Source organism: Epinephelus fuscoguttatus, linkage group LG5 (genome assembly GCF_011397635.1).
Source record: "Epinephelus fuscoguttatus linkage group LG5, E.fuscoguttatus.final_Chr_v1".
NCBI lineage: Eukaryota > Metazoa > Chordata > Actinopteri > Perciformes > Serranidae > Epinephelus > Epinephelus fuscoguttatus.
This window is the reverse complement of record NC_064756.1, coordinates 5,075,477-5,102,497: the sequence shown is the minus strand read 5'-3', so window position 1 is coordinate 5,102,497 and position 27,021 is coordinate 5,075,477. Positions and strand designations below refer to the sequence as shown.

Genomic DNA, 27,021 nt, shown 5'->3' with positions numbered 1-27,021 from the left:
AGACTACATTATAGACGGTACGTTATTTATTAATTCCTCTGTGTGTTTTGTGGAAGATACAGTAACTTGACAGTTTACATATGGCGCTTCAAATGTAGCTCCTGCCATCTGCTGACGCTTTTAGGTGACTACAACAACATGTCGGCTGGCACATGAACACACACAGTGACTCAAATAACAGTAAAAGTAATGAAAATAAGACAAGAATAACCCGATGACATCACACACGTCGTGAAAGACAACCGGGGATAATTGGTGAGTACCATCCTGGTGAGCGCATCCTTGGTGATGTTAAAAAGCTGAGTCCTCTGTATCAGACGTCAACTTTGGAGGGATTCCACTGTCTCATTCTGCGGTTTGCACCAAAAACTGTGGCATTCTCCTACTTAGGGATGCTCTGCAGGTAAATAGTATTGTCAATATTATGCAGTACATACCACTCAACATGTGCTCACAACTAGACCATTGACACTGGGTATTTGTTTCTGTGGCAATATAAAAATGTAATACTGGAGTGCAGCCCTGGTCTCTCCTTTATTTTGTATTAACTGTGCTCTAGAGTGATACTATTACACATAGAAATTTGTATTCAGAAGTCTGCTTTACATAGGACTTATGGTACAAACAATGTAAAATTTTAGTTTTCAACCCTTTACGAACTATTTGAATTAAATAATCCCATCCAAATGCTTCTCATTTCAGGCTTTACCTGGCTGTGTTTCATTTCAATGAAAATTCTGGGCGTTCACAAGCAAGGACTGCAGCAGGAGAACTCCGGTTCCAAATCAAATTTCCAAAGGCCAAGAGAGGGGGACATGTTGTGTCCATGGTGAAAACCAAATACACTACTGGTTAGTTAATTATCAATTGTCTGTTTCATCTGTGAACGATTCAAAACATACTACTACTACTTGTGAGATTTATGCACCACCTGAATGACATGGTGTTGGACTACATTTGCCAGCATGTCAAAATTGTAAACAAGAATTCAAAGTAAAAAAAATGTAATTGCAGTTACTTTGGTAATAGATTGTCAACAGTTGAGCCCACATGAATTAACGAACTATAAATGCTTTGTGCTGTCTTCTGTGTTTTAGAATATGTCTCAGAGCTTATGGACCTCCTCTTTAACAAGGTCATCCATGACCCTGGGACCTTTGCAGCTGAGCTGAGAGCAGTGGCTGTTCCTGGATTCCTGTGCTCACAGTATGAGCGGCCTGAGAAGACAGATGCAATTGCCAGACATGTGTCCAGGTTCAGCTGTCCAGGTGGGGTGGGAGCAGCTCCAGCACCAGGTGGCCCAACATCAGACTGTGCAGCAGATGTGGCAGTTACTGACAGAGAAGAGGGTCGGATCATTGCCCATTAGGGTTAGTGTGGGTCATGGCTTCATGTTATGATGACTCTTTCCTATTGTTTATTATATAATTACTTGTTTGGGCTTTGTTAAACCTCTTCCTGCTCCAGCCCGTTCCTGCACTACAGCCCCACTAGCCTCAACTGTAGTCAGCTATGACACACTTACAAACGTATCATTACTAAAAAAAATAATTGTTCAATGCTTTCATGAAATTATCAAGTAAAGTATGAAATATGAAATAACAAATATCAAGCACACAATACAATATGCTATTTATTTATTATTGTTTTATATTTATATTGGTGGTTTGAAACCTGTGTATTCCCCATCTTCATCAGGGTACTCTTCATGACTGCGGCGCACAACACAGGAGGGTATGACCACACGGCTATTTTTGCCCAGGTATCCCCAGCACCAGGACACAAAACTTCGATAGGCCAGGTATCTAGCACGGCTCTGATGAAAAAGAAAAAGTAAAGCCACATGAGAATTCTACATGTCTTCATTTTCTCTCCATTTTTTATAATGTCTTACAGAACAGATCCCAGAAGATGACATTCTGATTCATCAACCTGCAGCATGTGTCATCATGTAGCCTGTATGGATGTGTGATGAAATGGAGAGTTTTTTACTCTTTAACATTTCATGTAATTGTCCAAGTGACTTATCATCCATTGGTTTCTGGTGACATTGATAAAAAAGCACTGAACAAACAATGGGTAGAAGAGGGGACCATCATAACAGGATGTCTCAAGTACTGACCTATAATTACAGGTTATTGTTTGTGTTCAGATAAATTTCCTTATTGATCTTTTTCACCATCATATACAGTATCTCATGGGACAACACTATAGAAATGACACTTTGATATAACTTAAAGTAGTCAGTGTACAGCTTGTGTAGTAGCATAGATTTACCTTCCTCTGAAAATGACTCAAAACACAGCCATCAACATCTAAACAGCTGGCAACATAAGTGAGTACACCCCACAGTGAACATGTCCAAATTGTGCCTGAAGTGTCAGTATGTTGTGTGCCAGCCATTATTATCTAGCACTGCCTTAACTCTTTTGGGCATGGAATTCACCAGAGCTCACAGGTTGCTTCAGGAATCCTCTCCCACTCCTTCATGATGACGTCATGGAGCAGATGGATGTGAAGACACCTTGCGCTACCCCACCTTCAGCTTGAGGATGCCCCACAGGTGCACAGGTGCGTTTAGGGCTGGATACATACTTGGCCAGTCCATCACCTTCACCTTCAGCTTCCTCAGCAAGGTGGTTGTCATCCACTAGGTGTGTTTTGGGTCATTATCATGTTGGAAAACTGCATTGCGGCTCAGTTTCTGAAGAGGGGCGATCATGCTCTGCTTGGAATTCATGTTTCCCTAAATGAACCGAGCTCCCCAGAGCTTTTAGAGCTGTTTTTAGGGAAACATGAATTCCAAGCAGAGCATGATCGCCCTCTTCAGAAACTGAGCTACAATGCAGTTTTCCAATCCATACTACAGCTGTACACTGACTACTTTAAGTTTTATCAAAGTGTCATGTCTATAGTGTTGTCCCATGACAAGATATAATGAAATATTTGCAGAAATGGGAGGAGTGTACTCACGTATGATGGTTTAGTGTTGAAACATGCCTGTTTCTACCAGTCTTTATTAAAACATCTGTTGTATTACATTCCAGATTGCTGTCCTATGTTATATATAAAAGCACCACATGAAAGCAATCTGTGCATTATTATCATAGAGTTGGTTTATTTTAAGTGTAATATCACATAATAGACATGGTCTGTATATAACAGAAACTTATATTAGTCTACATTGATCCTCATTCCACATTTTTATTATAGTCCCATACTTACATTTTATATACATAAAATATACATACTTATATTTGCCAGTGGAGTACATTAATCAACATCACTAATGAAAGCATAACTTGTGCAGCTTAGCACTAGAGTCCTAAAACTTTGCATTTGAAAGGTCTGCCATTTGATCAATGCAAATGTGATTTCTACACATTTAAAGTCAATAAAATATATTTTATTGTCTAACTTACGCAGCTCTTTCCTTTACGTCCAGAGGCCCATGGTCTGCCTGGTACACATTCAGTGCGTTCTGAAGGGAGTAGGGGTTCAGGCACACAGGTTCAAGGCCTGGATGAAGGGTCATGCACCTCGGCTCCTCGGGCAGCTCTCCACATCTATTCTGAACCTGTTGGCATATGTGATATGTGCTGTCTTAGTGCTAGATATCTAGTACTCTACTGGTTGTGTATTCATATATGTGTTATTGACTTACTGCATTCAATTCTTTGCAGCAAACATTCTGCTCCTCCGTGGGCATCGTAATGCATTCTTCACAGGTGCACCTGTGTAAGGACAGTATCATTCACAATGTGACTAAGCTGAATTTTAATAGATGTGAATTCTGTGTTATGAACAATCATACAGTTACCTGAGCAGATGACAGGATAGTCTGATACTAAGGTTGTGTGTTGCCATGACAGGAAGCAATCCTCATAAAAAGTTAAAAGACCTGCAGATATGTGTAGGCCTAATAATACATGAGCTAAATTTTTACTTTAGTCTAATATTGATGATGGTGGGGCCTCATATTCATTAACATGCCAAAAATATTACATGATGCCTGCTAGATTGATGCTTGGCTGTAGAGGCTAAGCTAAGCTAAGCACAGTGTGCTAAAGTGACCGAAGACGTTTTATTCGTCTTTTACATTAACGACCTGCCTGAAAGCTGGCTGGGGGCTGGTTGTCAGCTGGTTGTCAGCTTTATGCAGACGACACAGTCATATACGCGTCAGCTAAGACATCAAGTGAGGCAGCGGAGATATTATCTTCATTTTTGAGCAGGGTATGTCATTTTTATGATAACAAGCTCACTAAATAAGAAAAAGACAGTTTCCATGTGCTTCTCCATCAAAAACAGACCACAATCAGAAAAAGTTTGCATAACATTGCAGGGAGAGGAAATTGAGATGGTAAAGGATTTTAAATATTTGGGTGTAGTTCTGGATTCCAGACTCAAATTTGACAAACATGTCAAAAAGATATCAAAAACAATTTAAATTTCTTCACACTAATTAGACATCATATACCAATCAAAGCGGCACAGCTCTATATGCATGCCATATCTCGTATTGTGTTACAGTGTGGAGTCAGGCCTCTCCAACTACAGTTAAGTTAATTGCATCTCTGTATAATCAAACCTTAAAAATAATGGCCAAGAAACCTATAAGGTGGCATCACTGTCACATTTTGAAGCAGTACAATTTGCTTAGTTTTGATAATTTCCTAAAATTTTCCTCTGTTAAACTGGTTTTTAAGTGTTTGCAGAACTCGGCACCAGATGTTCTGTGCAGTCTTTTTAGCAGACAAAATAGTGATAGGATCACCAGGGGTACAGCAAGAGGTAACTGTAAAATCTTGCGCCGTAAGACCTCCTTTGGGCAATCAGCCTTCTCTATAAAGGGCCCCCAGATGTGGAACTCACTACCGACCAAATAAAACTAACCTGAGACATCAGGATTTTTAATAAAATGTTAAAGTCTGGCTGAAACAAAATCAGAGCTGCATGCACTTTTAATGGGTCATGACTTGGTATGATTTCAGATGTACTGTACATTTTATTGTATTGGTATGTAATTTTGATGTCTTTTTCTTATCTTTTCTTTTACTAAAAGCCTAACTAGGGACGGGAGTTGGAAACTAGCATTGGCTATAATCTCTGTATGCAGAACATCAGTCACATTGACTTGTTTGTAAGGAGTGGAAGTGTTACTATGTTAACCTGCATTGTCCCTATCAAATAAACTAAATGAAATTAAATTCCATAGCCTAGCTTAATTAAGCTATCGTTGGGTTATAATAGACAGTTACACACATTGCTATTTATAATGGGGAGAAATAAAATGACCACTCTGTTGCAGACAGAGAGGACCGAGGTCCACTGTCAAGGGGTCAGTGTCCTCTGGCTCAGAGCTGCATTCTGGCTCTGGTGGCTCAAACATGTCAGGCTGCGGTTGGAGAACAAAGTTCAGAGATGCATCCATTTTCCTGGTAGCGGTGGTGACTTTGATTGACAGGTGACACGTGGTAGGGGGCGGGGTTTCTGCATCTCTGGCGGACACGCCCACAGCGTTGAGAGCAGAGACAGAGGCTGATTTTTACACTGTCACACTTTGAAGCCTAATTTCATACATTTGGCGATTAGTTTTTTTAATCGTTCAAATTTGACAGGGTCTTACAAAACTTTTTCTGTGGTATGTCAAACTCAGATGACATATTTATTCTCACTTTACACGGACTTTGAACTTCCCATGACTGGGCTGCATGTTCTGTCAGCGGACCATTTTCCGAACAGCTGAGTGGGTGGTGCTTTTACAGGATCAGATTCAACCTGAACTTACCCTGCTCCGGCACATAAATAGCCGTTCAGAGTAAGTTACCATGGTGATCTACCCCGATAAGAACTGAACCGGCTTCGTGAGACCGAAAACCCAGGGTTAACCCTGAAGTTACCTTGCTGAGACATTAATCCTGCTTCGTGATACAGGCCCCAGGTTAGCCTGCTGCTAAACAAACATTAGCGAGACAACAACACCGCCCACGGATGCTCCAGCAGCTTCGGAAGATGTGGGTCAACTGTAGTGATAGGTCCCAGCCATAGACTGTATAAAGGTCCCAGCCTGTCAGGCTAAAGTTAGCAGTACCGGAAGACTATCTACGGAGCTACCTAGCCTAGCCACAGTTAGCGAAACAAAGCAGTGACATGGCCGGGTTTCAAGTCTCCCCACCGGTAAAGTTCACTTTGAAGGCTGAAGACTGGCCTAAATGGATTAAACGCTTCGACAGATTCTGTGTTGCTTCTGGATTGGAGACACAAGCAGAAGAGAATGGCAGGAATGTGATCTTTGAGACAGTAAAGTTTAATCAGCGGCTTCAAGAAACGGGCAAGACGGCCAACAGTTTCATTACGGCGCTGCACTGCCTGCATGGCGGAGCACTGCTGTTACAGGGCTCTACGTGATGAGATGGTGAGGGACAGACTTGTGCTGAGTCTGCGGGACAAACGAAGTCAATCTGAATCTGAAGGGTTGCAAATGGAGCCGGAATTGAGGCTACAAAAGGCCGTCACCAGAGTCAAACGGAGAGAGCAGGTAAAAAAAAGCAGCAAGAAATGTTGAGAAGATTTTTCCATTAATATCATCCATGAGAAACAATGAATGAGCTATAACTTGTGCCAAGCTAGCGTGTTAGCTATGTGACTTGTATGCTGCTGGTGCTCTGTTGTTGTCATCCAAAAGCCAGAAGCACTTGTACAGTTAATTATCACAGTGAGCATTTTTTGAACATGTTTCACTGTCAGAACAGAAGACAAAAAGTCCTGATTTTTAGTCAGCTGTTGCAGCAGAATGACAGTCTGTGGGATGTTTGATCAGCAGGAGCCAGCTGGTGTGAATCTCCACCTGTTTTTAATGTCACACAGTGTGCTGCCGGTGCTTAGCAACGGTTGCTAAGCTGCAGTCATTTGTTTAGGGGGAGGAGTTAAGCAGATTTGCTTGGTGATGTCATCAGCTTTTAGAATGTCTTTCTGAAATTTGCCTTTGTGACATCACGTTACACTCGACTGTGACTTAGTAAATAGGGGCACAGGTCTGAATTTTGTAAGACGCGCATCGCATTGCACGTGCTGTTCTAGACCGTCATCGTCGTTTTAGATAAAATGGCAGAGACATCCCAGTTTGGAGTGGACCAATTTCGTCCTTTTGTGGATAGATTTTTGCAGCAGCTGTCAGGAGCTCAGCTTCTAGTGATGAGGGATGGTAGACCAGATAATGCCATCACAGTTAGGCTGGCGGAGCTACTGTTAGATATGGTGGTATATCTTATTAACTCCCATTCTGCCAATTTGACAGCTAACACAAAGATACCTGAGGATCATGTTGCGTCCACGATGGGCAACGCAGTGCCAGAAGCTTTTGCTCAAGCTCTGGGAATAGACACTGCAGACCCTGACATCAGCTCACAGAGCTTGATTAAAATCATGTCCGAGGAGGTATCTAAAAGCGTCAACTCCGCCATCACGACGAGCAGAGATGCAGAGAGTCGGTTTATGCCTCACGTGACTCCCTCCCGTAGACTTAATGACATGGTTGAGCACGCTCGATCCATGATCCGGTCATTCATCAGCAAAACTACATCATTTGCTTGCCTGTGTCAAAAATCTTCACCTGGAGATCTAGAGGTTGTGGACATAGAGAATGATGATCATGATGAGAGCTGCAGTTCATTACCTGTGCAGGTAGGAAGCCCTGAGACTGACTCAAAGCAATCGGCGGACAGCTCAGAAAGTAGAAAATCTCAGGCCCAGAAAATAGTGTCTAAGGAGCTGGGAGATATCCTAGATAATTTACTGGATGATGCCTCTGACGCTGAGCGTGATGTCTTGCTGCGTGACACCTACCAGGAGAGTGACAGTGTCGTGAGTGACATCAGCGAGTCTGCTGGTGCAGCAGTCAGGGCAGATAAACCCAAGATAACTCTTCTGTTGGCTAAACAGTATGCCAAACAGTTGATACATCGTGCTGCGAGAAATCTGAAGAGAATTTTCTCGCCAAAAAGCAAAGTGAAAAGCAGAGAATCACTGCAATCCTTTGCTGACTCTGTATCTGAACTGCTCCAACCAGAGGGTAGTGAGAAACACCCAGCTGATGAAGAGAGGCAGTTAGAAAACCTGCAACATATCGCAGAGGGTAGAGACCTGGTCTTTACAGAGGCACTGAGGAGCCTCCTTTCTGAATACACCATCGACGGGATGACTCGAGAGTCATTTTGTCAGCTTGGACCATTCAGAAATACACAGGCCATCATCAGGAGGGCTACTTGCAGCACAGTGTGGCGTTTCCAGGTACTGCTGAGGTGGTGGCTGACATATCAGACTGGCATCCATTGTGACAATGTCATGACGGCTTTAAATGCCACTGAGCCAACCTCACCAGCAGCCGCAGTCACAGTACCTGAGACAGGTGCTGAACCGGCGCTCCACTTACCACCAGACCAGGATTCAGAGATAAACAGACTCTCTGTCAGATTACTTGTTAACAAGCTTGTCACCAGAGTCTGTAAAAAGGCTAAGATCCACGCCAGATCTGAAGACCTCTATGTCATCGTTGACCACCTTTCCAGTAGGATATGGTCAGAGGTTGAGGGAGCTGATTTTGAAATCTCCCCAGCAACTTTTGAAAGACTCGACAAGGCCGTTTTCAAGGATTTGTGTAAATCCTGGGGCTGTGCTGAGCTTGTTCTTCTGAGAATGAACCGAGGAGAACAAGAAATCGATCACGTAGCCAGCACCTTCAAACATCATCTGATGAAGCCACCGAAGCAACGAAGTGCCATCTGCAGACTCTTTTCCAGTCTGGGCCAAGCTATCTCTAAGCCCTTCACTTGGACCCAGGCCAGAGTCACTTCCATTTAGGTGACAGGATTCATGCTGGAGGAAAAAATTGGCGTGAGGCCTTTTTCCTCCAACATGAATGCAATGGGCTCTGTGCACCAGCATGAGTATTTCCTGTCCTATACTATTGGATTAAGTGATTAATCAGCTGTGTGCTGGGTGTACCGCACACCTGATTAATCACTTAATCCAATAGTGTAGGACAGGAAACACTCATGCCTGCTTCCTTTCAGGAAGTAGTGGAGCTGGTGCAGAGCTCTCAGGACCACCTTGGTAGTCAGCAGCACAATCTCACAGTTGAGGGTTCGATTCCCAGTCCTGAGCCTTTGTGAGTTTGTGTGTAGTCTACCTCACGTGGTAGTGGGTTTTCTCCGGGTGCTCCGGTTCGCCCGTTTTTTTTCTTTTCTTTTTTTTTCAAGCCATGCAGCAAAAGCTAATTGGTTTCATGTTATACAATTCGATCACAATTACACGAATTAAAAATAACAAAATTCATCTTATGTCTCTTGTCATTATCTGACATAGCTGTAAATATTCAAGTCAGGCTGAACTTCTGTTGATTCAGTTTCACTCAGGTTAAAGGTTTTGTGTAGAAAATACAGAGAAAAGACTGATCTTTTGTTTCTTTTAATGTGAAAAGCAGTTTTTTAGCATGAAAGTTTGCTTTTGATACTTGAGCTATATTTTTCTATTATCACCCTTTGTAGCAACGTTCTGTTTCAAAAGAAAAGCAATAGACTATTAAAGACAGAGCTCAATAATAGTCCACCTTGATGCAGGCAAGGAAAAACATAAGTAAGCAAATTGAAATAGTCAGATCCATGTGTCATCTGGTAAGGTTAGTTTAGGTGAACAGGGGAGCTCATGAACTTTCTTGACCTGGGAAAATAGTGTGCCAAATAATAATAATGAACGCTAATATAACAATTGATTACACTGGAATAGATTGTGAAGTATTTAATTTGAGGATTTGTAACACATTTAGAAGAGAGAACAATTTAAAAAGCCTAAAATGAGCTGATCTAAAACTAGAAAAGCACTCAGAGAGTGCAGACCTCCTCCAAGTAGGTGATATTCCCTCCCCCTCTGCATCAGATTTTGCAGCCTGCTTCACAATTAAGGTTATTTGCATTTTGTACTAGGGCTGGGCGATATGGCTGAAAAATGTATCACGATATAAGTGTTTCATATCAGTTGATATCGATAATTATTGAATTTTAGGACCAGGAGACAAAAATGTTAAATTTAAACATTTTTATTTTAAATGTAACCTTTCCTCAGTAATGAACAAATGAACATAGGGGAAAAAGAGGTCAACATAACCATGAAAAACAGTCAAATAAATAAATGTACTGGTTAATGTGCAAATGTAAACATTAAATAAATGCTTAAACTTCTTTAAAAAAAAGTGCAAAGTACTTTGTAAAAAAAAGAAATGAACAGAGATTAACATAATTGACCTGTAACAAACAGTCAGAACCAGCATAAAAATAACTCAAAAACAACTCAAGCATGGTTTCACTCCAGTTTTTGGCCAGGTAAACTGTTTCACCTTCTCAGGCTTTAAGGCCATACGGGTACATGTAACAATATACACAAATAAATTCTAACAAATTATCTTGTGCACAGTGCAAAGTATTTTGTAAACATAGAAATTAGAATAAACTTGAGGTAGTCACTGTCTGAACATCTGACATGACACAAACCTGTTACGCAGTCCAGTTATTATGGCAATATCAAACCAGCATGTACATAAAAAAAATAACTCAAGCAAGCACCGTTCAACCTGGTACAGGTGACAGTATTTCCCCCAGTGCTAAAAATTCTTTCAGAAGGGGTGCTGGTGGCTTGGATGCACAAGTATTTTTTGGCAAGTTGGGACACTCTTGGAAAGTTGTGCTGGTGTAACCTCCACCACTCCAGGGGGTCAGACTCACTGTCTGCATCAAGGCACATCATGTAGCTTTCCAGCTCACTTTCGTGACGTTTTGCCCACCAGTGAGAGGTGAGGCATCATCTTCATCCTCTTGATTTTGTTTTTTGAAGAAACTGCCTCACGATTTCCGCTGCTTCTTCACACCCAGTGGCAGAGGTGGTTCAGCGGCAGCTCCTCCTTCTGCACCCTGGTCTGCTGTTCCCTCTGGAGCCCCTGCCTGTGATTGGCCTGGGTCTTCATCCATCATCTCAGACACTGCTCTTTCATTAATGTCCACTACCTTCTCCGGTCTGATGTATTGTGCCTTGAACCTAGGGTCCACCAAGGCAGCCATGTCAAGGAGATCATCTGTTGCAGAGTCGGCATATTTCTCATCAAGATAGGTCATTATCTTGGTCTTCAGGTCTTTGATGAGTTGGGTGTCCTGTTCATTTATTTTTAGCAAATTTGTGCGGAACAGGTGGAGCACTGGCTTCACGAAGGAGACCGTCACCTATGACTCCCCAGAAAGGGGGTCTGTAAACTTCAGAAGAGGAGTTAAGTGACTCGAGAACATCAATGTCCTGCCACGTTGGGATCAGGTGCCTGCTGTTTTTGTCTGCAGACAAAACTTCAGCGATTGCCTTTTGTTGTTCCAGGACCCTTGACACCACCTTCTGTCTTGAGCCCCACCTGGTTAATGACTCTGTGACCAGCTGGTGTTTTGGGAGATGGAGGCGTTCCTGAGCTTTAGAGAGCTCCCTCTTTTTCTTCCATGAGTAGGAGAAGGCAGAGACCACTTTCTTGCACACACCAACAGCTCTTTCCACTCTTTTATCCTTCCTGCAGCACCTGCAGAAATACAACAACACCAGTGTAAGTAAAAAGTAAAGTCGATTGGCTAATAAAGTTAAACATTAACATTAAACATTAACATTTTGAAAAGATAATACTAGTTACCATCAATTCCAAAAGTTAGGAAATAAACAGTGATACAGAAAGAAAGATTTTTAACATGTTTTATATTCATCGTGAAGCACTGGGTGTATGTAACTCTGTTGTTAAGTGCTTTCAGTTGCATTTCTTGTATGAAAGGTGCTATACATTATTGTTATTAACATAGTACTCACCAATTGCTGCGTGCAAATGATGGCCGAAGCACTGCGGCCGTGTCCAGTTGTTAAGTGAAGTAGCCTTCACTATACTTGCACCGCCTGTCTGTGGCGATGCACACCATTTTCTCCTCAGTCAGACTCCAGGACAACAGAGCCTCCTTCAAGCCATCTGCTATTATCTCCCCTGTGTGGTCTTCAGGAAAATATGTGTTTTCAAAACCCAGTTATTGTTGATGACGTGAGTAGTCAAGCTAAGGTACGGTTCACAAGTGCGGCTTGACCACATGTCCGGCAAAATACTTTGCTGTCATCATCTCCTTTTCTACAGATTCCCTGCACATCAGGTAAAGGTGAGGAACAGCCGTCTTGGAAAAGTGCTTTCAGCCTGGTAGAATATATCGGCGGTCAAGAACTTGGATAAGATTCTTGTACCCAGGCTTCTCAACCGTGCTTTGCAGTAGCATGTCCTTAGCTAAGTGATAAAGCAACTGCCTCCGTTATTTCTTTGTAACGTTTGGAAGTTTTGTCATAAGGCACTGCTGCCGAGTACCTCTCCATGGTAGTCTGTTGCCGCTTCTGTGGTGTTTCACTTGTACCAGCAGTTGATGGCGGTTTGATACTGCTGTACTCCAACGGGTGAGAGCGGCTGAGGTGATAAAAAAGGTTTGTTGTATTCCCAGTCTTGGCAGGGACGGCGACCATGCACAGTTTGCAAACAACATTGGTCTGACTTTTGTCAGATTTATAAAATCCGACGTACTGCCAAACTGGCAAACTGACCTTTCCTCATTTATCGACAATTTCCTCTCGCTCTGTCACACTCATTTTCTCCTTTCACTGCTTTATTGTGAGTTGTAGACACGAGGCACGAAGGTACAACCCAACATGAAACTGCCAGTGTGTGTCTCACTCAACCGGTTATTGGAACGTTACATACGTTACCAGCAGGGAGTGAGTGAGTTTGTTCATGCAACTAAACTTGCTTCGCTGGGCCGGGAGTGCCAGGAGAGGCTGAAGCCTTTGCTGGAACTGCATCCCCAGAATGCCTTTAACTTTAACTTTTCAGCGTCTACGCGCGTCTAAAAAGATGCCGGAAAACTGGGGGCGTGCTGACTGACATCTACTGTGTGTAATATGCTGTGAATGGAGGAGTAGCCCACACAGCCCCACTTCAAAAATGAAACAAACTGAACTGTCCCTTTAAATCTCAGTAAAGTTGTTGTCCATAAACCCCCTGATGCTGGTGTGGAGGGAAACCTGTGTGTGAATATAAATCATCTGTAAATACTGCAGGGAGGTTGCAGTAAATCTTTCTCTCACTCACGCCTGCTCCCTCTCTCCATCCTGTCATAAGCCATTGGTGTGTGTGTGTGTGTGTGTGTGTGTGTGTGTGTGTCCCAGTGAGAGTTCTGGTTAATAGGCTCTAAGTCAGGGACTCTCAGTGCAGCGAGAGAAAGCTTTCCTCAGGGGGGAAATCTGCCTTAAGGCACTCGCTGAACCCTCCACTCGATAAACACACACAGCGACAACCACTGAGCAAAAACAACTCATACGTGTGTTTGTCTAAAGAGGTGTTTACATCACACATAAATAGGTGTTTACTTTACATGTAAACAGCTGTTTACACATCACCTGCTTTATGGATTCTGCCGGACGTGTTAATTAATTCACCAGGACGTGAAACACTGACGTAGGTGATAAACATATTATGTGTGTGTGTGTGTGTTTTCCACAGGGTAACTGTCCCAAAGTGAGCTCCATCAACGACCGCAGCGACTGGAAGACGGTGAAGAAAGCCTTGACTGTGATTGGCTTCAGCGAGGAAGAGGTGGAGGTGAGGACCAAGTGTGAGCTGCGTAAATCACGCCTGACATGTTTGTTTGTCACTCAGAGTAGCACAGATGGGAATCTCCAGGCACCTCACGGTTTGATTCAATTACGATTCGGGGTTCAATTATAAAACGATTATCGATGCATAAACTTGAGAAACTTGGAGTACGAGTCTCTTTCTCCCTGAAGAAGACAGAGGAGGTGGAAGCTTTGAAATCTTTCCACCAGGGCCAGGCGACATAAAGACCATGTACGATGTATCGCTATATTTTCAAGCAAGATATAAATTTATACACCAGTTATATCGATATAGGGTCGAGGTGCGTTACATGACACATGCCAGTGTGCATCTCTCACTCACAAGTTCTCCTGCAACACCTCTCAGAGCCGTAGCCTGACGTGCACCTCCCCAGAAATGTAACTACACGTCACAGCGACGCAGCCCTCCTGTCTGTTTCTGTGAGCTGAAACCATTTCCCTCAGTGGAAACTTTTATTTACTTTAATTTCACAGATAAGAAACAATAAACTGTGAAGACAATAAAGCCTCCACAAAAATAGCATTTTAAGTCTTGTGTGTGATTTATCGTGGCTTCATATGAGCAGAGGAAATCTCTGCTAGCTGCTAGGCTAATTTATACAATGTAAAATGCCATAGGCTTGTGCTAATAACATTAGCATGTTATATCCCCGTGTTTTGGAGGTGCAGCTGCATATTTTCAAACAGGTGAATAAAATCTCTGTCTTTGCATTTTATTTTGATTTTTATCTGTTTTTATAAAAGTGTTTGTGACATCTCAAATGAGGCTTTGACTTGCAGCTGAAAACATGTAGTCCATTGCACAGGAAATACCGAGATATACATTTTTGTCCGTATTGCCCAGCCCTACTTCCTGCTACATTTTATGAAGCTTATATATGAAATATGTTGCAGTTACACTCATCTGACGACTACTACATTCTTTTAAAAAGTTGAGGTTTACCTCAGATAAACTTGAACAAACATTCCAGCTCTCCCAGTACGTGTGTAAGTGTCCCAACACCACAGGTTGCACCATGAACAGTGAAGTACTCCATGTGCCTGAGGGGGCCGAGCTGTTTCTGCTTCAGACTGACACTGTGGATGTTTGTGTTTGAAAGTGTTTGTTGGACAGAGCTCAGTGTGTGTGTGTGTGTGTGTGTGTGTGTTGTTATATGGTGAGAACTTATTTGTGCTCAGTGTGGGAGTCTTCCTACACGCTCATGAGTCTGGGCTTGCATCCAGAGCCTTGTAGATCTCACACTGCTCATAAAGTGCGGAGCAGGTGTGAGAGTGTTGCGGCCCTGCTCTGATCGTCGGTGCACATTCGTGTCCTGCTCCAGTCTTAACTTTATTTTAATCAGAGCCACCTTTATCTGCCCAGAAGTCGGTCACAGTCGTAAAGATAGGCAGCAACTACAGACCTGTGTAATCTTATCGTGCTGCGGCCTCTCATCTCTTCACCTTTGTTCTCTCTCTCTCTCTCTCTGCTTCTTTGTCACACTTTATCTTTCATTTTCCGTCCCTTATCCTTATTTCTTCCCTCCTTCCCTCCCTCCATCTTCTCTCCCTGTAGGAGCTGTTGAACATAATTGCCAGTGTGCTCCACCTGGGGAATGTGCAGTATGGCGGAGAGGAAGGCACCGTCTGCATCACCTCTGACACACAGATAAAGTACCTGACCAGGGTAAGACGCAGCCCGAGCCGGCTCATGAACACTCCTAACAGGCCAGGAGGGAGATGGGATATTTGTTTTATATATAAAGCCCAGGCTGGTATTTATCAAGCATCTCACAGTTCCTCTCACACTAGTACTGAAAGCTGAGTTATTTATGAAGCTTCCTTCACTTAGTTTAAGCGAGAGGAGGGATCACTTTTAGCAGAGGGTGCAACATTTTTGTTTTACGACATTCTCAGCAGTGAAGTAGAAATTATGATGGTGTGTTGGAGTTCCTCTGACAGTTGCTGCACCACCATTTGAGCTGTTAACCCATTATCTTTAGCTGCAGTTTATCTATTACTCATAGCTAAATATTTTAACCATTTATCCAGTACTATTTTAATAATTTATTGATTATTTTTATCTGTCTCAGACAATTATCCATCACTTTCAGTTAATATTTCAGCTGTTATCTTTAGCTAACTGTTCAGCCATTTATCCATTGTGTAACACTGTTATTGTCCGTCTGTCTGTCTCGACTCCTCCTGACGGTGTGTGTGTGTGTGTGTGTGTGTGTGTGTGTGTGAGTGTGTCCCCATCTCCGCACCTTCACATGGCTGGTTAACAAGATCAACAGTTCACTGGCATACACGGTACTCACACACACACACACACACACACACACACACATAGCAGGGACCCTGAAAAACTTCTATTGAAGGATGTAAAGTTTTGAAACATTTCCACTTATTGTGTTTTTTCTGACGTTAATTCACTCACTACATTTTTCAAACTAGATCCAGACAGTATCCAACACTGTAGTTCAGAGCATGTTGACGTCTCCTCTTTATTCTGTTACAGCACAGCTCCACCTTGTGGACGCTTACAAGTCCACAACATGAACATAACTCAACATTAACCGTCCAGTTTGCAGGATTTAGTGGGAAATATTGTCAGATAGGGAATGTAATATAATCAGTGTGTTTTCTTTAGTGTTTAAAATAAGAACTGTTGCTGTTCATATCTACATAGCGAGCAGGTCTCTGTTTATGAAGATCACCATGTTGCACCTACATGTTTCTGCAGTAGCCCAGAACAGACAAACAAATACTGGCCTTTTAGGGCCACCATAGTAAGAAGTCTCTCTGCAGCGAGCAGCGTCAGTGTTCTGTCTTCTCTCGGCAGCCAGGTCTGCCTGTGTCTGTCAGTCTCTGTGGCCAGGCTGTGATCACTGTTCAGTGTTTTTACCAGTTTAAGTCACCTGGCCTGTTTCATTCTGAGAGGAAGAGGCCTCTGTAGATAATTCGGCTCCCGCTTAAACCCTACTGAACGTCAGCATCTGAAGTTATCAGAGAAAATAAGTGAGATGCACTGATGTGTATCGTGAAACTGCTTTATCGTATCGTGTTTTTAGCTGTTTAAATCATTTGTTTTGGAGAAGAAGAGACCTCTGTGGATAATTTGCCTCACGGTAAAAACCTCCCAAATGTCTGGATCAAAAAAAGGTGATCATACATGAAGTTGTCAGAGAAAAAAAGGGTGAGCACACAAGCATGTGGTGGGCGAGCCTCTCGTCTCCAAGATGCCAAAAAGTGTAAGAGAAACATGGATTGGTCTGTGGATCATTCAGCTCCTGATACAAACCTCCTGAACAATGAACACTGAAGGAATTCTAACCAGGAGAGGTTTTAGCTGGCTGCAAAGCACCAAATCCCCCTAAATTGTACACACTTCACTTTCAAACAGTATAATTACTGTGTCAGTTATTACATGCCAGGTTAGACCAATACACAGGCTGTATACTAATGTTATTGTCAGTGTCAATTTGCAAAAGTTGGAGTGAAATTTAACTTTGTTTTAATGCACATTTTATTTAATCCTGATTAAAATTTCTGAGCAAACTTAAGAAATAGATCTGAAGTTTTGTTGTGCTTCTCTAACAGGATGACTCCTACAAGAACTGCTCAGTCATCGGCCTGCTGGACATCTACGGCTTTGAGGTCTTCCAGAACAACAGGTACAGTGTTCAGGATTTTTGTTAATGCTGTTATGACCCTGGGTCATTTATTTGTGATTCTGCTGTTCTGCTGTTCTGTTCTGGTAGGTAAGTTAGTTTTGGAGAGTAGATTGTTTTGTTTGTTGTTTTGGGCCACGCCCACCCTGAAGCTTATTGCGACCTTTCTTGGTGAGTGTTAAATAAATTATCTTTTGTTGGGCTACAGCTGTGTGGCATTGGTTGTCCTTGGGAGTGGGGAACGAGGGGAGCATCCTTTCATGCTATGTACCGGTTCCCCTAGGCCGGTCATAACATGAACTGGGGGCTCGTCCGTCCTTTCTCTGTTTCGTTATGGCTGGGTAAGTTCGATTTGTTTCTTTCTTGTTGCCTCTGCTTGTCTGTTTGGCAGTTTTTTTGTGTGGTAGTGGCTAAAGTAAGAAAATGGAGTTCAAATTAGAAGAGTTTGTGGCTAATCCGACCACAGAGATATTAGAAAAGTGTAAAAAGGCTGATCTGATCCTCATTGCCAGTTCATTTGATGTGCATGTGCCACCTAGCGCAAAGAAAAAGGAGTTACAGGATCTCCTGTATGAAAAGCTGAGTGAAAGGGGATTGATTGGTGAGCCAGCTCCCACAGGTGGAGTTGAGCTGGGTGATCTGGCTGGTATTCCTGCCCCACTCCCAACCCTCCAGTCCCAAACTGGCATGACTGCAGAGGAGCTGAGGCTCACCCTGCATATAAAGGAGGTGGAGGTGAGACACCGGGAGCTGGAGGTGGAAGCCATGCACCTGAAAGTAAGGGCTCTGGAGTTAGAGCGGGGAGCTGCTGTAGCTGCCAGTCCTTTATCCATACAGACATCCATGCCTAGTCCCCATGACAGCTTTGATGTGAGCAGGCACATTGCACTCGTTCCTCCTTTCAGGGAGTCTGAAGTGGATTCGTATTTTAGTGCTTTTGAACGCATTGCCGCTACACTACATTGGCCAAAGAGTGTGTGGCCTCTTCTGCTCCAATGTAAGTTGGTTGGAAAAGCACAGGAGGTGTGCAGCTCTCTGACCATTGAAGACAGCCTTAATTATGACACAGTGAAAACCACTGTCCTTCGAGCCTATGAGTTAGTACCGGAAGCATACAGACAAAAATTTAGGAACTGTGGAAAAACTGCCAACCAGATATACAGTACGTTCGCAAGGGAGAAAAGTGTTCTGTTTGACAAATGGTGCCAGGCCAGTAAAGTAACCTCTCTTGATAACATGCGGGAACTCATTCTGCTAGAGGAATTTAAAAATCGACTCCCTGAGAAAATTGTCATTTACCTGAATGAGCAAAAAGTCACGTGTCTCACTGATGCCGCCGTACTTGCCGATGAGTTTTTGTTAACGCACAAGAGTGTTTTTTCTCCCCCAGCTTGTCGTGATCCGGTCTCCGTCGGCCGTAGCATTAGCTCACCCAAAAGCTCCCGTTGTAACCCCACTGCTGCCACTGGTGACACTAAGACACGTGAGTGTTTCTATTGCCATGAGCAGGGTCACCTCATCGCCGTCTGCCCCACTCTTAAGAGAAAAGAGCAATCTAAGAACGTCAAAATACCATCCCCAATCGGTTTCATACGCACCAAACCACACCTCAAACAAAGTGTGGATGTGGTAGATGAGATTGATGAGGAGTTTAAACCATTCATTACACAAGGTTCCGTTTCTCTTGAGGGTGAGGAAAAGCCAGTTCCGATTACTATCCTGCGGGATACCGGTGCAAAACAGTCTCATGTGCGGCGATGTTCTCCCCTTTTCAGCTCAGTCTTACTGTGGTTCTGACATTTTAGCGTGGGGAGTTAAGCTAAGTGCCGTGCGTGCCCCATTGCATTTCATTCAGTTGTCTTCTAGGATCGTGTCAGGCAAATTCAAAATTGCTGTGATGCCCCAGTTACCGATAGCCGGTATTGATCTTATTCTCGGAAATGATTTGGCTGGCGGAAAAGTTTTTCCGTCTCCGGAGGTAATTGAAAACCCGATCGCAGATACGTGCGTTTCTGACTCTGCTATGCCCGACTCGCCTCCTTTGTTCCCTGTGTGTGCTGTAACCCGTGCTCAGGCCCGAAAACTTGGAGACTTGGTGGATCTTAGCGACTCTTTCATGACTACCTCTGATCCCACAAGTCCTCGCTCAGAGGTTAAAGAGAATGTTGTTGTGGAGCTTCAGCCTGATAATAAAACTCTGACACTTTCAGTAGACAGAGAACAGCTGATCAATGCACAGAAAACTGATGCTACTTTGTCTCCTTGTTTTTCTCTTGTAACAGGTCCAAAATGTGTTCAGTCTGTGTCCTACCTTGTTGATGATGGTGTTCTGATGCGCTGCTGGTCCCCTCGTTCTGGTCCTTCACATGAGTCTGAGTCAAGTTGTAGTGCCACAGCAGTTTCGTTCCCAGGTGCTAAGTTTAGCCCATGACCGTAGCATGTTCGGCCATTTAGGAATTAGAAAAACATACAGCCGTATCCTCCGTTGTTTCTTTTGGCCTGGACTTAAGTCAGATGTTGTGAAATTTTGTCGTTCATGCCACACCTGTCAGGTCTCAGGTAAGCCAAATCAAGTGATTCCTGTAGCTCCATTAAAGCCAATCCCTACCGTTGGAGAGCCGTTTGAGCATGTTATTGTAGACTGTGTGGGTCCTTTGCCGAAAACCAAGTCTGGAAATCAGTACATTCTCACTGTGATGTGTGCTGTGACTCGTTACCCTGAGGCTGTCCGCTATGCTCATTAAAAGCTCGTGTCATCGTAAAAGCTCTTGTCAAGTTTTTCTCCACATTTGGCCTTCCAAGGCGCATTCAAAGTGACCAAGGATCAAATTTTATGTCCAAAATCTTCACCCAGGTCATGTCAGAGCTAAATGTGAAACACCACACTTCCAGCGCTTACCATCCCGAGAGTCAGGGTGCATTAGAGAGATTCCACCAAACTCTGAAAAGTATGCTTCGCAAATATTGTACTGAGACAAACCGTGAGTGGGATGAGGGCTTGCCCCGGTTGTTGTTTGCTGTGAGGGAAACGTTGCAGGAGTCCTTAGGTTTCAGTCCAGCCGATTTACGTAGCGTTTGGCCACACCGTGCGCGGCCCACTACGCCTGTTGCAAGAGAAATTTCTCTCCAACAAAACTAGTTCGAGTGAAAACATTCTGGACTACGTTAGCTCATTTAGGGAGAGACTGCATCACGCTTGTGATTTGGCCTGTGATTCACTCTCCACCGCTCAGTCCAAAATGAAAACACATTTTGACAAAAAGTCTGTTGTGCGGACCGGTGACCGCGTACTAGTTCTGCTACCTCTTGTTGGTTCTGGTCTTCAGGCCAAGTTTTCTGGTCCATATGTGGTTGACCGTAAACTTAGCGAAACGGATTATGTAATCCATACTCCTGATCGCAGAAAAAAAACTCGTATGTGTCACATCAACATGCTGAGAACGTATGTTGACCGTGAGAAGAGTGTCTCACCTCCCACCGTTGCACCTGTTGCCACCGTGTCTGTTGCACAGCCCCCATATGACCCCAGTGATGACGGGCTGAAAGACAGTCGCAGCTCTTTCATGTGCGCGCCTCAGAAATTCAGAAATCCTGTCAAATCTAGACGCACATTTGGCGCACCTGTCTGACTCCGCCAGGTCTGATAGTAGTAGGCTCGTACAAAATAATCCGACCCTCTTTGGCGACATTCCCACATCAAAATAATGTGTTATGTCATGATATTGATGTGGGTGATCACAAGCCAATAAAACAGCATGCCTACCGAGCTCATCCGATAAAACATAATGCAGCAGGAGGCAACGTATCTTGTTGAAAATGGTTTTGCTGTGCCAAGTAATAGCCCATGGAGCTCTCCTCCTGTCAGCTGACAACAGGAAACTGAGGCTACAATTCACACGGGTTTTCTCACCAAAACTGGACAATAGAAGATTGGAAAAACCACATTCAGATGGAAGCATGGATCCATCCTGCCTTGTATCAACGCTTCAGGCTGCTGCTGCTGCTGGTGTAATGGTGTGGGGGAGATTTTCTTAGTACCAACTGAGCATGGTTTAAACACCACAGCCTACCTGAGTATTGTTGCTGAGCGTGTCCATCCCTTTATGACCACAGTGTACCCATCTTCTGATGGCTACTTCCAGCAGGATAACGCACCATGTCACAAAGCTCACATCATCTCAAACATGACAATGAGTTCACTGTACTCCAATGGCCTCCACAGTCACCAGATCTCAGTCCAATAGAGCACCTTTGGGATGTGCTGGAACGGGAGATTCTCATCAAGGATGTGCAGCAACTGTGTGATGTCATCATGTCAATATGGACCAACATCTCTGAGGAATGTTTCCAGCACCTTGTTGAATCTGTGACACCAAGAATTAAGGCAGATGTACCTAATAAAGTGGCTGGTGAGCGTATACAGGAGGATATTTGTGTGATTTTTAACAGCTGTCTGTGCAGATTTCATACTGAACGTGACAGAAATAGACTCACAGGTGGTCTCTGGTTACCATGGAGAAACCTTTCGCCGAGGTGTAAATTGAAAACGTCGTGCTGCTCTTTAACTTCAGTCGAGCGACACTCTTCAAAGGTGTCGAGCACTCTGATATAAATCAGGCTGAATTCTGTAGGAGACACTGAATGTTCATAATAATAAGCTCTGAATCTGAGACAGCTTCGCAACTTTGTGATTGCAAAAAATACACCTTCACCAGCTCTCTTATTTTTAATCCCTCCTCCGCTCCTCTTCCTCTCCGTCCACCTTCATCACGCTGTTTTGACATTTTGTTTGAACCCTCCATTATCAGCCCATTCCTCCTCCTCAGCCACAGGTCAGGCTTCACACAGAGCTCTTAATGTGATTGCGGTCACAGTTGTGTTTGTAAATTTAATTTATAACTCTGCTGTTTCACTGACATTTAACTCAAAGTGATTTACAGTAAGTGCACATATTCTCAGAAGATGCTGCTCCATCAGACATTTAGCCTCTAACTCTGTTATTGCTGAGTCAAAGTGTCTGTTATTTATTCACAGTTAAGTCTTAAATGATCCCTCTTAAGGAAATGACATGTCAGAGGAGGTCTGTGTTGAAAGATGATCTCTAATTCTCCTGCTCCGCTTATATTCGGTTATAGTTTGTTTTGCCTCTTTGGAACAAGAGCCTCTTGTGTCAGTCTGATATAAAGTCAGAGAGCAGGTTGTTGGAGAAACTTGGACTCACCTCTCAAAGAGCCCATTATCATCTGACATCAGGGCCGTGGGCCGTGCTCTCTGTCATCTCTGTGGAAATTATGTGGCCGTTAGCGCTAACAGAACCTAACGCTGCGGCTTTGAGTCGCGTACTCGTCTCCTCAACAGTTTCTACCTCCGGTCACTGAGCAGCTTCCTCTCCGTCCTCTGACCTCCATCTCTTCATCCCTCTCTAACCAGCCTCCATCTGTCTGTGTGTCTGTGTCTGCCCCTCCAGGCAGCCACCCAGTTCAAAGCAAGTCTGGCGAAACTAATGGAGATCCTCATGTCGAAGGAGCCGTCGTACGTCCGCTGCATCAAGCCCATTGACTCCAAGCAATCAGGTATGAAGTCAGCTCCTGTTTTCTGCTCAGTTTGGTGCAAGATAGGGATGAGTGTTTGTCAAATAATGAGGTATCAGGCTGAAACAGACTCATCAGAGTGCAAACGGAGTGTAAAAGATGTCATATGTTAAATTCAAACCAAAAACAGCTCAGTTCAGACACCAAAGACCTCGTCATCTTCACACCATTTAATTATTTTAACTCCTGTGTGCATTACATCTCAAACTATTTCAATACTATCCTCATGATTTTGTACTTTTTTGACATCCTGGTTTATCAAAGTTTCTCCTCAGAGCTCTAAACACTTGTTTGTAACACTTGTTATCAAGTCATTTATTAGAACAAGTTTATTTTTGTCTTTTAAACGTTGAAAAAAGAATGGACTGACATCAGTCAGTAAAAGTAACTGGACTTGACGTTAGGAGAGAGGAGGTGGTCAGGACGGAGTGATGAGATGGAACAGGGAACTTTCTGCCATTTTGTGCCAACCCATGGTTTGAATTAAGGGGGGGATTTGGCATTACACAGTCATGGAAAACCTAGAAAAGGCATGGAAGTTCACAATGTCATTTTCCAAGCCTGGAAAAGTCATGGAATTAGTAAAAATTATTGAAAGTTTTGGAAAAATGATGGAATTTTGTTGTTTGTAATGAAATTAATTGTTACAGTAATCTTCCACGTAATGTAACATAACGGCAAATTTATTTTCTGAAAGTTAGCTGTTGAGTAGCTCTGATGATGTGTCAGCTTAGATATATTGATATATCGTTTCAGCATCGAAGGTCGTTCAGTGTCAAGTAAGACAAATTAACTCAACTTATTTGATGCTTGATACAAATGGAAAACTTGCACAGTTCTCATTCTCCATGACTTATAGCGGCCAAGCCTTCTGCTTTTAGACGTTACGTGTATATGTGACGTAGTGTGGTGGTGTTTGTTATGGGAAGTGAGACTCTCCTGCATGTGTGTGTGTGTGGATAAAAGTACCGTAACCAGGCCGGCAAGAAGTGCAGCAGACACAGTGAAGTGCATGCTTTTCCTAAATGTAAATTTTATTATGGGTCTTTCTGTCCATGAAAATGTGTGGGGACACAGTGCATACAGTACAGTATGGCAGGTCTAATATGGAAGCAGATAATGGTTATAATAATCTGAATTGTGTAAGTAACTAAATGCCTGATTGTGAAATGTAATCACTGCTGAATAACCAAAGTTGGAATTTATATATCACTGAATTCATCACGGTGAAATGTTTTACTTTGAAATCCTGAATTTAATTTTAATTGAGTTTAATTCTGGCGTCACTGGGCAAAAATTCCATAATAAACTTTGAGCATATTTTAGTTCAAGTGGTCTGAGACAGCTATAGACTAATACACGTCTGCTCACCTCTGTTTTCAAGCTTCTGAAAGTCTAGCCTGTGACAGCTTTGGCTGACCACAGGTCATTTTCAGAGAGCAGCTGTCAATCACTGCTCGTGAACTGTCAAATGAAGCAGCGCTGGTCAAATATGAATCAAGATTGTGTCACTGCATCGTCTGTTTCTCATCACAAATATGTTCAGAAACATATTTTAATGACGGGCTGTAAAATGATGATGTTTGTGACCCAGCCGCTACATTGGAGACATTCGACCGACGCACCAAGCTCCGCCCACCAGCAGCACCAGCTGTCAAATTTTACATCTTAACAGTCACTAAAATGTGTTTCTGAAAACATCTGAGGAGAGAAACAGTGGCAGAGTCTTGCTTCATATTTGATCAGCGCTGCCTAGTTTGACAGTTTGACCACAGCTCAGAGCAGTGATTGACATGATTGACGGCTGAGTTACAGACTCTGCTGCTCTTTATAGTTGTTTTCGGGATTCTTGCAAATGCCCTTTGAAGCACCATGAGGAGGCAGAGGAGCATGACTTTTTTTCACAGATTATCTGATTGATGTTCCACTGTCAGGATGCAGTCGTTGTCAGGCAACCACCCCATCACCTCCCCACCCTAATGTTTCGCTGTAATCAATCTATCATTTATATATTTATTTATTTTATCTCACTTATCTGACAGTAATCAGTGTGTAGCTGCTGCCATGTTGAGGCAGAGGGTGCTGTCTGTAGCTCTGGTTGAGGGTGAGAGGCTGTCAGCAGATAAACAGAGATCTGTGTGGGTACATGAGACCCTAAAAAAGAGGCTGGATCATGGGGAGTACCACCAGTTGGTCCAGGAGCTTCTCCTCCATCATGGACGTTTACAGGCACATTTTAGGATGACTCAGTTTGACAACCTGCTGTGTAACGTTGGGCCTAGCATAACAAAAATGAATACCAACTACAGGGAGTTGATTGATCCTGCTGAGCGACTGAGCACCACCAGTTTCTCCTCCATTGTTTACCAACTGTAAACTTGTTACGACCACCACAGAAGGACCACCTCTCAAGTCATCTGATTGGACAAAAGCGGAGATGAAGTTGAAGTTTTTCCGTCTCAAGGAGTTCAGAGCGCTCTGGTAAAAACGCCAGGCACGTAGCAGCGCAGAATCAGTGAGCAGAAGAGTTAATTCTCATGAGAAACAATTACAAAAACACTTTGTGTGATCAGACGTTTGAGGTCAAGTCATAAAGTGGATTAGTGAAACTCAACTTGAACATCAAGTCCAGCTGATCTTACATTTTACACACATTAGAAAGGTGGAAGAACAAACACACCTGATGACACAGACGTCTGACTTCAGACCTGGTTGATGATCCTGCATCACCTGGGTGCTCAGATTTGAAGTTTCTATCTTGAATTTTGGTGTCTGAGTTTGGCCAATCCAACCTGCAGGACCAGATGAATCTGGACTGAACCTTAAAGATAAACACAGAGTGAAATGACTCACTGATTTAAATCATTCTGGCCTTAACGTGCTTCCACACACTGAGTATAATAATAATAGTTTTCCAGGTTTGATGTGAGTTTAAAGCAACAGTTCCTGTAAACACTCAGATGAAGCAGCTTAGCAGCGTCAGCGAGCTAATATATTTCCCAGAAGCATCACGTTAATCCTGTGCTTTCACTAATTCCAACCCAAACAGTTTGTTTTCAGCTGCATGAGCGGCGGCAGTGTAACTCTCCGTGTGGTCGTCAGTATATCGGGCCGGCCTTTGTTTCCCTCCACAGTCGGCCTTTTGTTGGCCTCACACTGCGTCTCTGTCCCTCGTCACTCCTACTGCTGTTGTTTAGCATTTACTGGTTTTCTCTGGTTCATTTGGTCCCAACAGACTTTACATTTTTCTCCGACCGATCTGACCCTGCTCTGCCTCCCCCACACTCTCTCCCCAGGTCGGTTTGACGAGGTGCTGATCCGTCACCAGGTCAAGTATCTGGGGCTGATGGAGAATCTGAGGGTGAGGAGGGCCGGCTTTGCTTACAGACGGCGCTACGAGGTCTTCCTGCAGAGGTGATCAACTACTCTCTATTTTTTTTTACTTAATGTACAATCACATGGAGGTGTTTCATTAATAAATCAAGTACATGTGCCCTTCATGTGTTGTGATACACGGCCGATACGACTTCTCAATTCAGTCAGATTGACCAGAGTAAACATTCATGACCAAGGTGTACGCACAGAGCCACAACGAGAGGTGAAGTGAGAGCATCAGTGAACGATACAGGTGTTTTCAGTTAATGCAGTGTTAGTCAGTGAACCCCACACAACTTATTTAACTCATAGGTAACTGACCCCCAAGATAGAAGCAATAGTTAATGGATTTTTGGCAGACTGACGAGTGAAATATGTCTTTGACCCCGAATAGTTATTCAGTGATTTGATCTATGGAGCCTGATTTAACTGCCAGTCTCCTGGTTGAATCCTCGCCGTTGTAGGAAAATGTGGTCATGAAACAAAGGATCATTCCACTCCGGCTGTATGAGCAGGGTCCCGGAAGGCCTTATTGGTATTAAAATGTCTTTCAAAAGTCCTCAGAGTGCTCAGACATGAGAAGTAGGATGTTACGAATCAATTTTTTCAGACGTTGCATCATGAAATCTCAAAATAATTTTGAAGTATCTACTTTCTTAAAT

The 27,021-nt window shown here is 43.3% G+C and overlaps 4 protein-coding genes across 10 annotated transcripts in view; 3 read left to right on the top strand and 1 right to left on the bottom strand.

Annotated features, from left to right (window-relative positions):
• The window catches only part of LOC125889160 (large neutral amino acids transporter small subunit 4-like), a 133,141-nt gene that overhangs the window by 53,940 nt on the left and 52,180 nt on the right, over positions 1–27,021 (top strand). The gene's annotated exons all lie outside the window — the stretch shown is intronic.
• Positions 1–27,021, top strand: part of LOC125889148 (unconventional myosin-Ic-like) — a 213,794-nt gene that overhangs the window by 178,190 nt on the left and 8,583 nt on the right. The gene's annotated exons all lie outside the window — the stretch shown is intronic.
• LOC125889197 (P2X purinoceptor 7-like) lies at positions 1,610–25,793 on the bottom strand. Of its 2 annotated transcripts, none has more exons than XM_049576985.1 (4): positions 25,665–25,793; positions 3,665–3,734; positions 3,423–3,577; positions 1,610–1,814 (listed from the first exon to the last, which is right to left on the bottom strand). In XM_049576985.1, exons 1-4 carry the CDS (start codon positions 25,709–25,711, stop codon positions 1,655–1,657), a joined length of 432 nt encoding a protein of 143 aa, XP_049432942.1. In that variant the 5' UTR covers positions 25,712–25,793; the 3' UTR covers positions 1,610–1,654. The 2 variants fall into 2 exon arrangements, with proteins under 2 accessions (XP_049432942.1, XP_049432941.1); XM_049576984.1 differs by lacking the exon at positions 25,665–25,793 and adding an exon at positions 14,684–14,796 and having other exon boundaries at positions 1,610–1,816.
• LOC125889200 (unconventional myosin-Ic-A-like) lies at positions 13,566–26,389 on the top strand. The gene is made up of 6 exons (XM_049576987.1): positions 13,566–13,705; positions 15,296–15,406; positions 16,009–16,032; positions 17,323–17,396; positions 22,861–22,966; positions 26,281–26,389. Exons 1-5 carry the CDS (start codon positions 13,580–13,582, stop codon positions 22,895–22,897), a joined length of 372 nt encoding a protein of 123 aa, XP_049432944.1. The 5' UTR covers positions 13,566–13,579; the 3' UTR covers positions 22,898–22,966; positions 26,281–26,389.

Excerpts from the sequence above, each read along its gene's own strand:
- LOC125889197 (XM_049576984.1), bottom strand. The coding sequence starts at position 14,706 with ATGTTTGTTCAAGTTTATCTGAG. Across the intron at positions 3,735-14,683 it reads TTTGTTCAAGTTTATCTGAG|GTGCACCTGTGAAGAATGCA; the intron begins GTAAACCTCAAC and ends GTCCTTACACAG. Across the intron at positions 3,578-3,664 it reads GCTGCAAAGAATTGAATGCA|GTTCAGAATAGATGTGGAGA; the intron begins GTAAGTCAATAA and ends ATATGCCAACAG.
- LOC125889200 (XM_049576987.1), top strand. The coding sequence starts at position 13,580 with ATGTGTGTGTGTGTGTGTTTTCCACAGGGTAACTGTCCCAAAGTGAGC. Across the intron at positions 16,033-17,322 it reads ACAGTTCACTGGCATACACG|GATGACTCCTACAAGAACTG; the intron begins GTACTCACACAC and ends CTTCTCTAACAG. Across the intron at positions 17,397-22,860 it reads GAGGTCTTCCAGAACAACAG|GCAGCCACCCAGTTCAAAGC; the intron begins GTACAGTGTTCA and ends CTGCCCCTCCAG.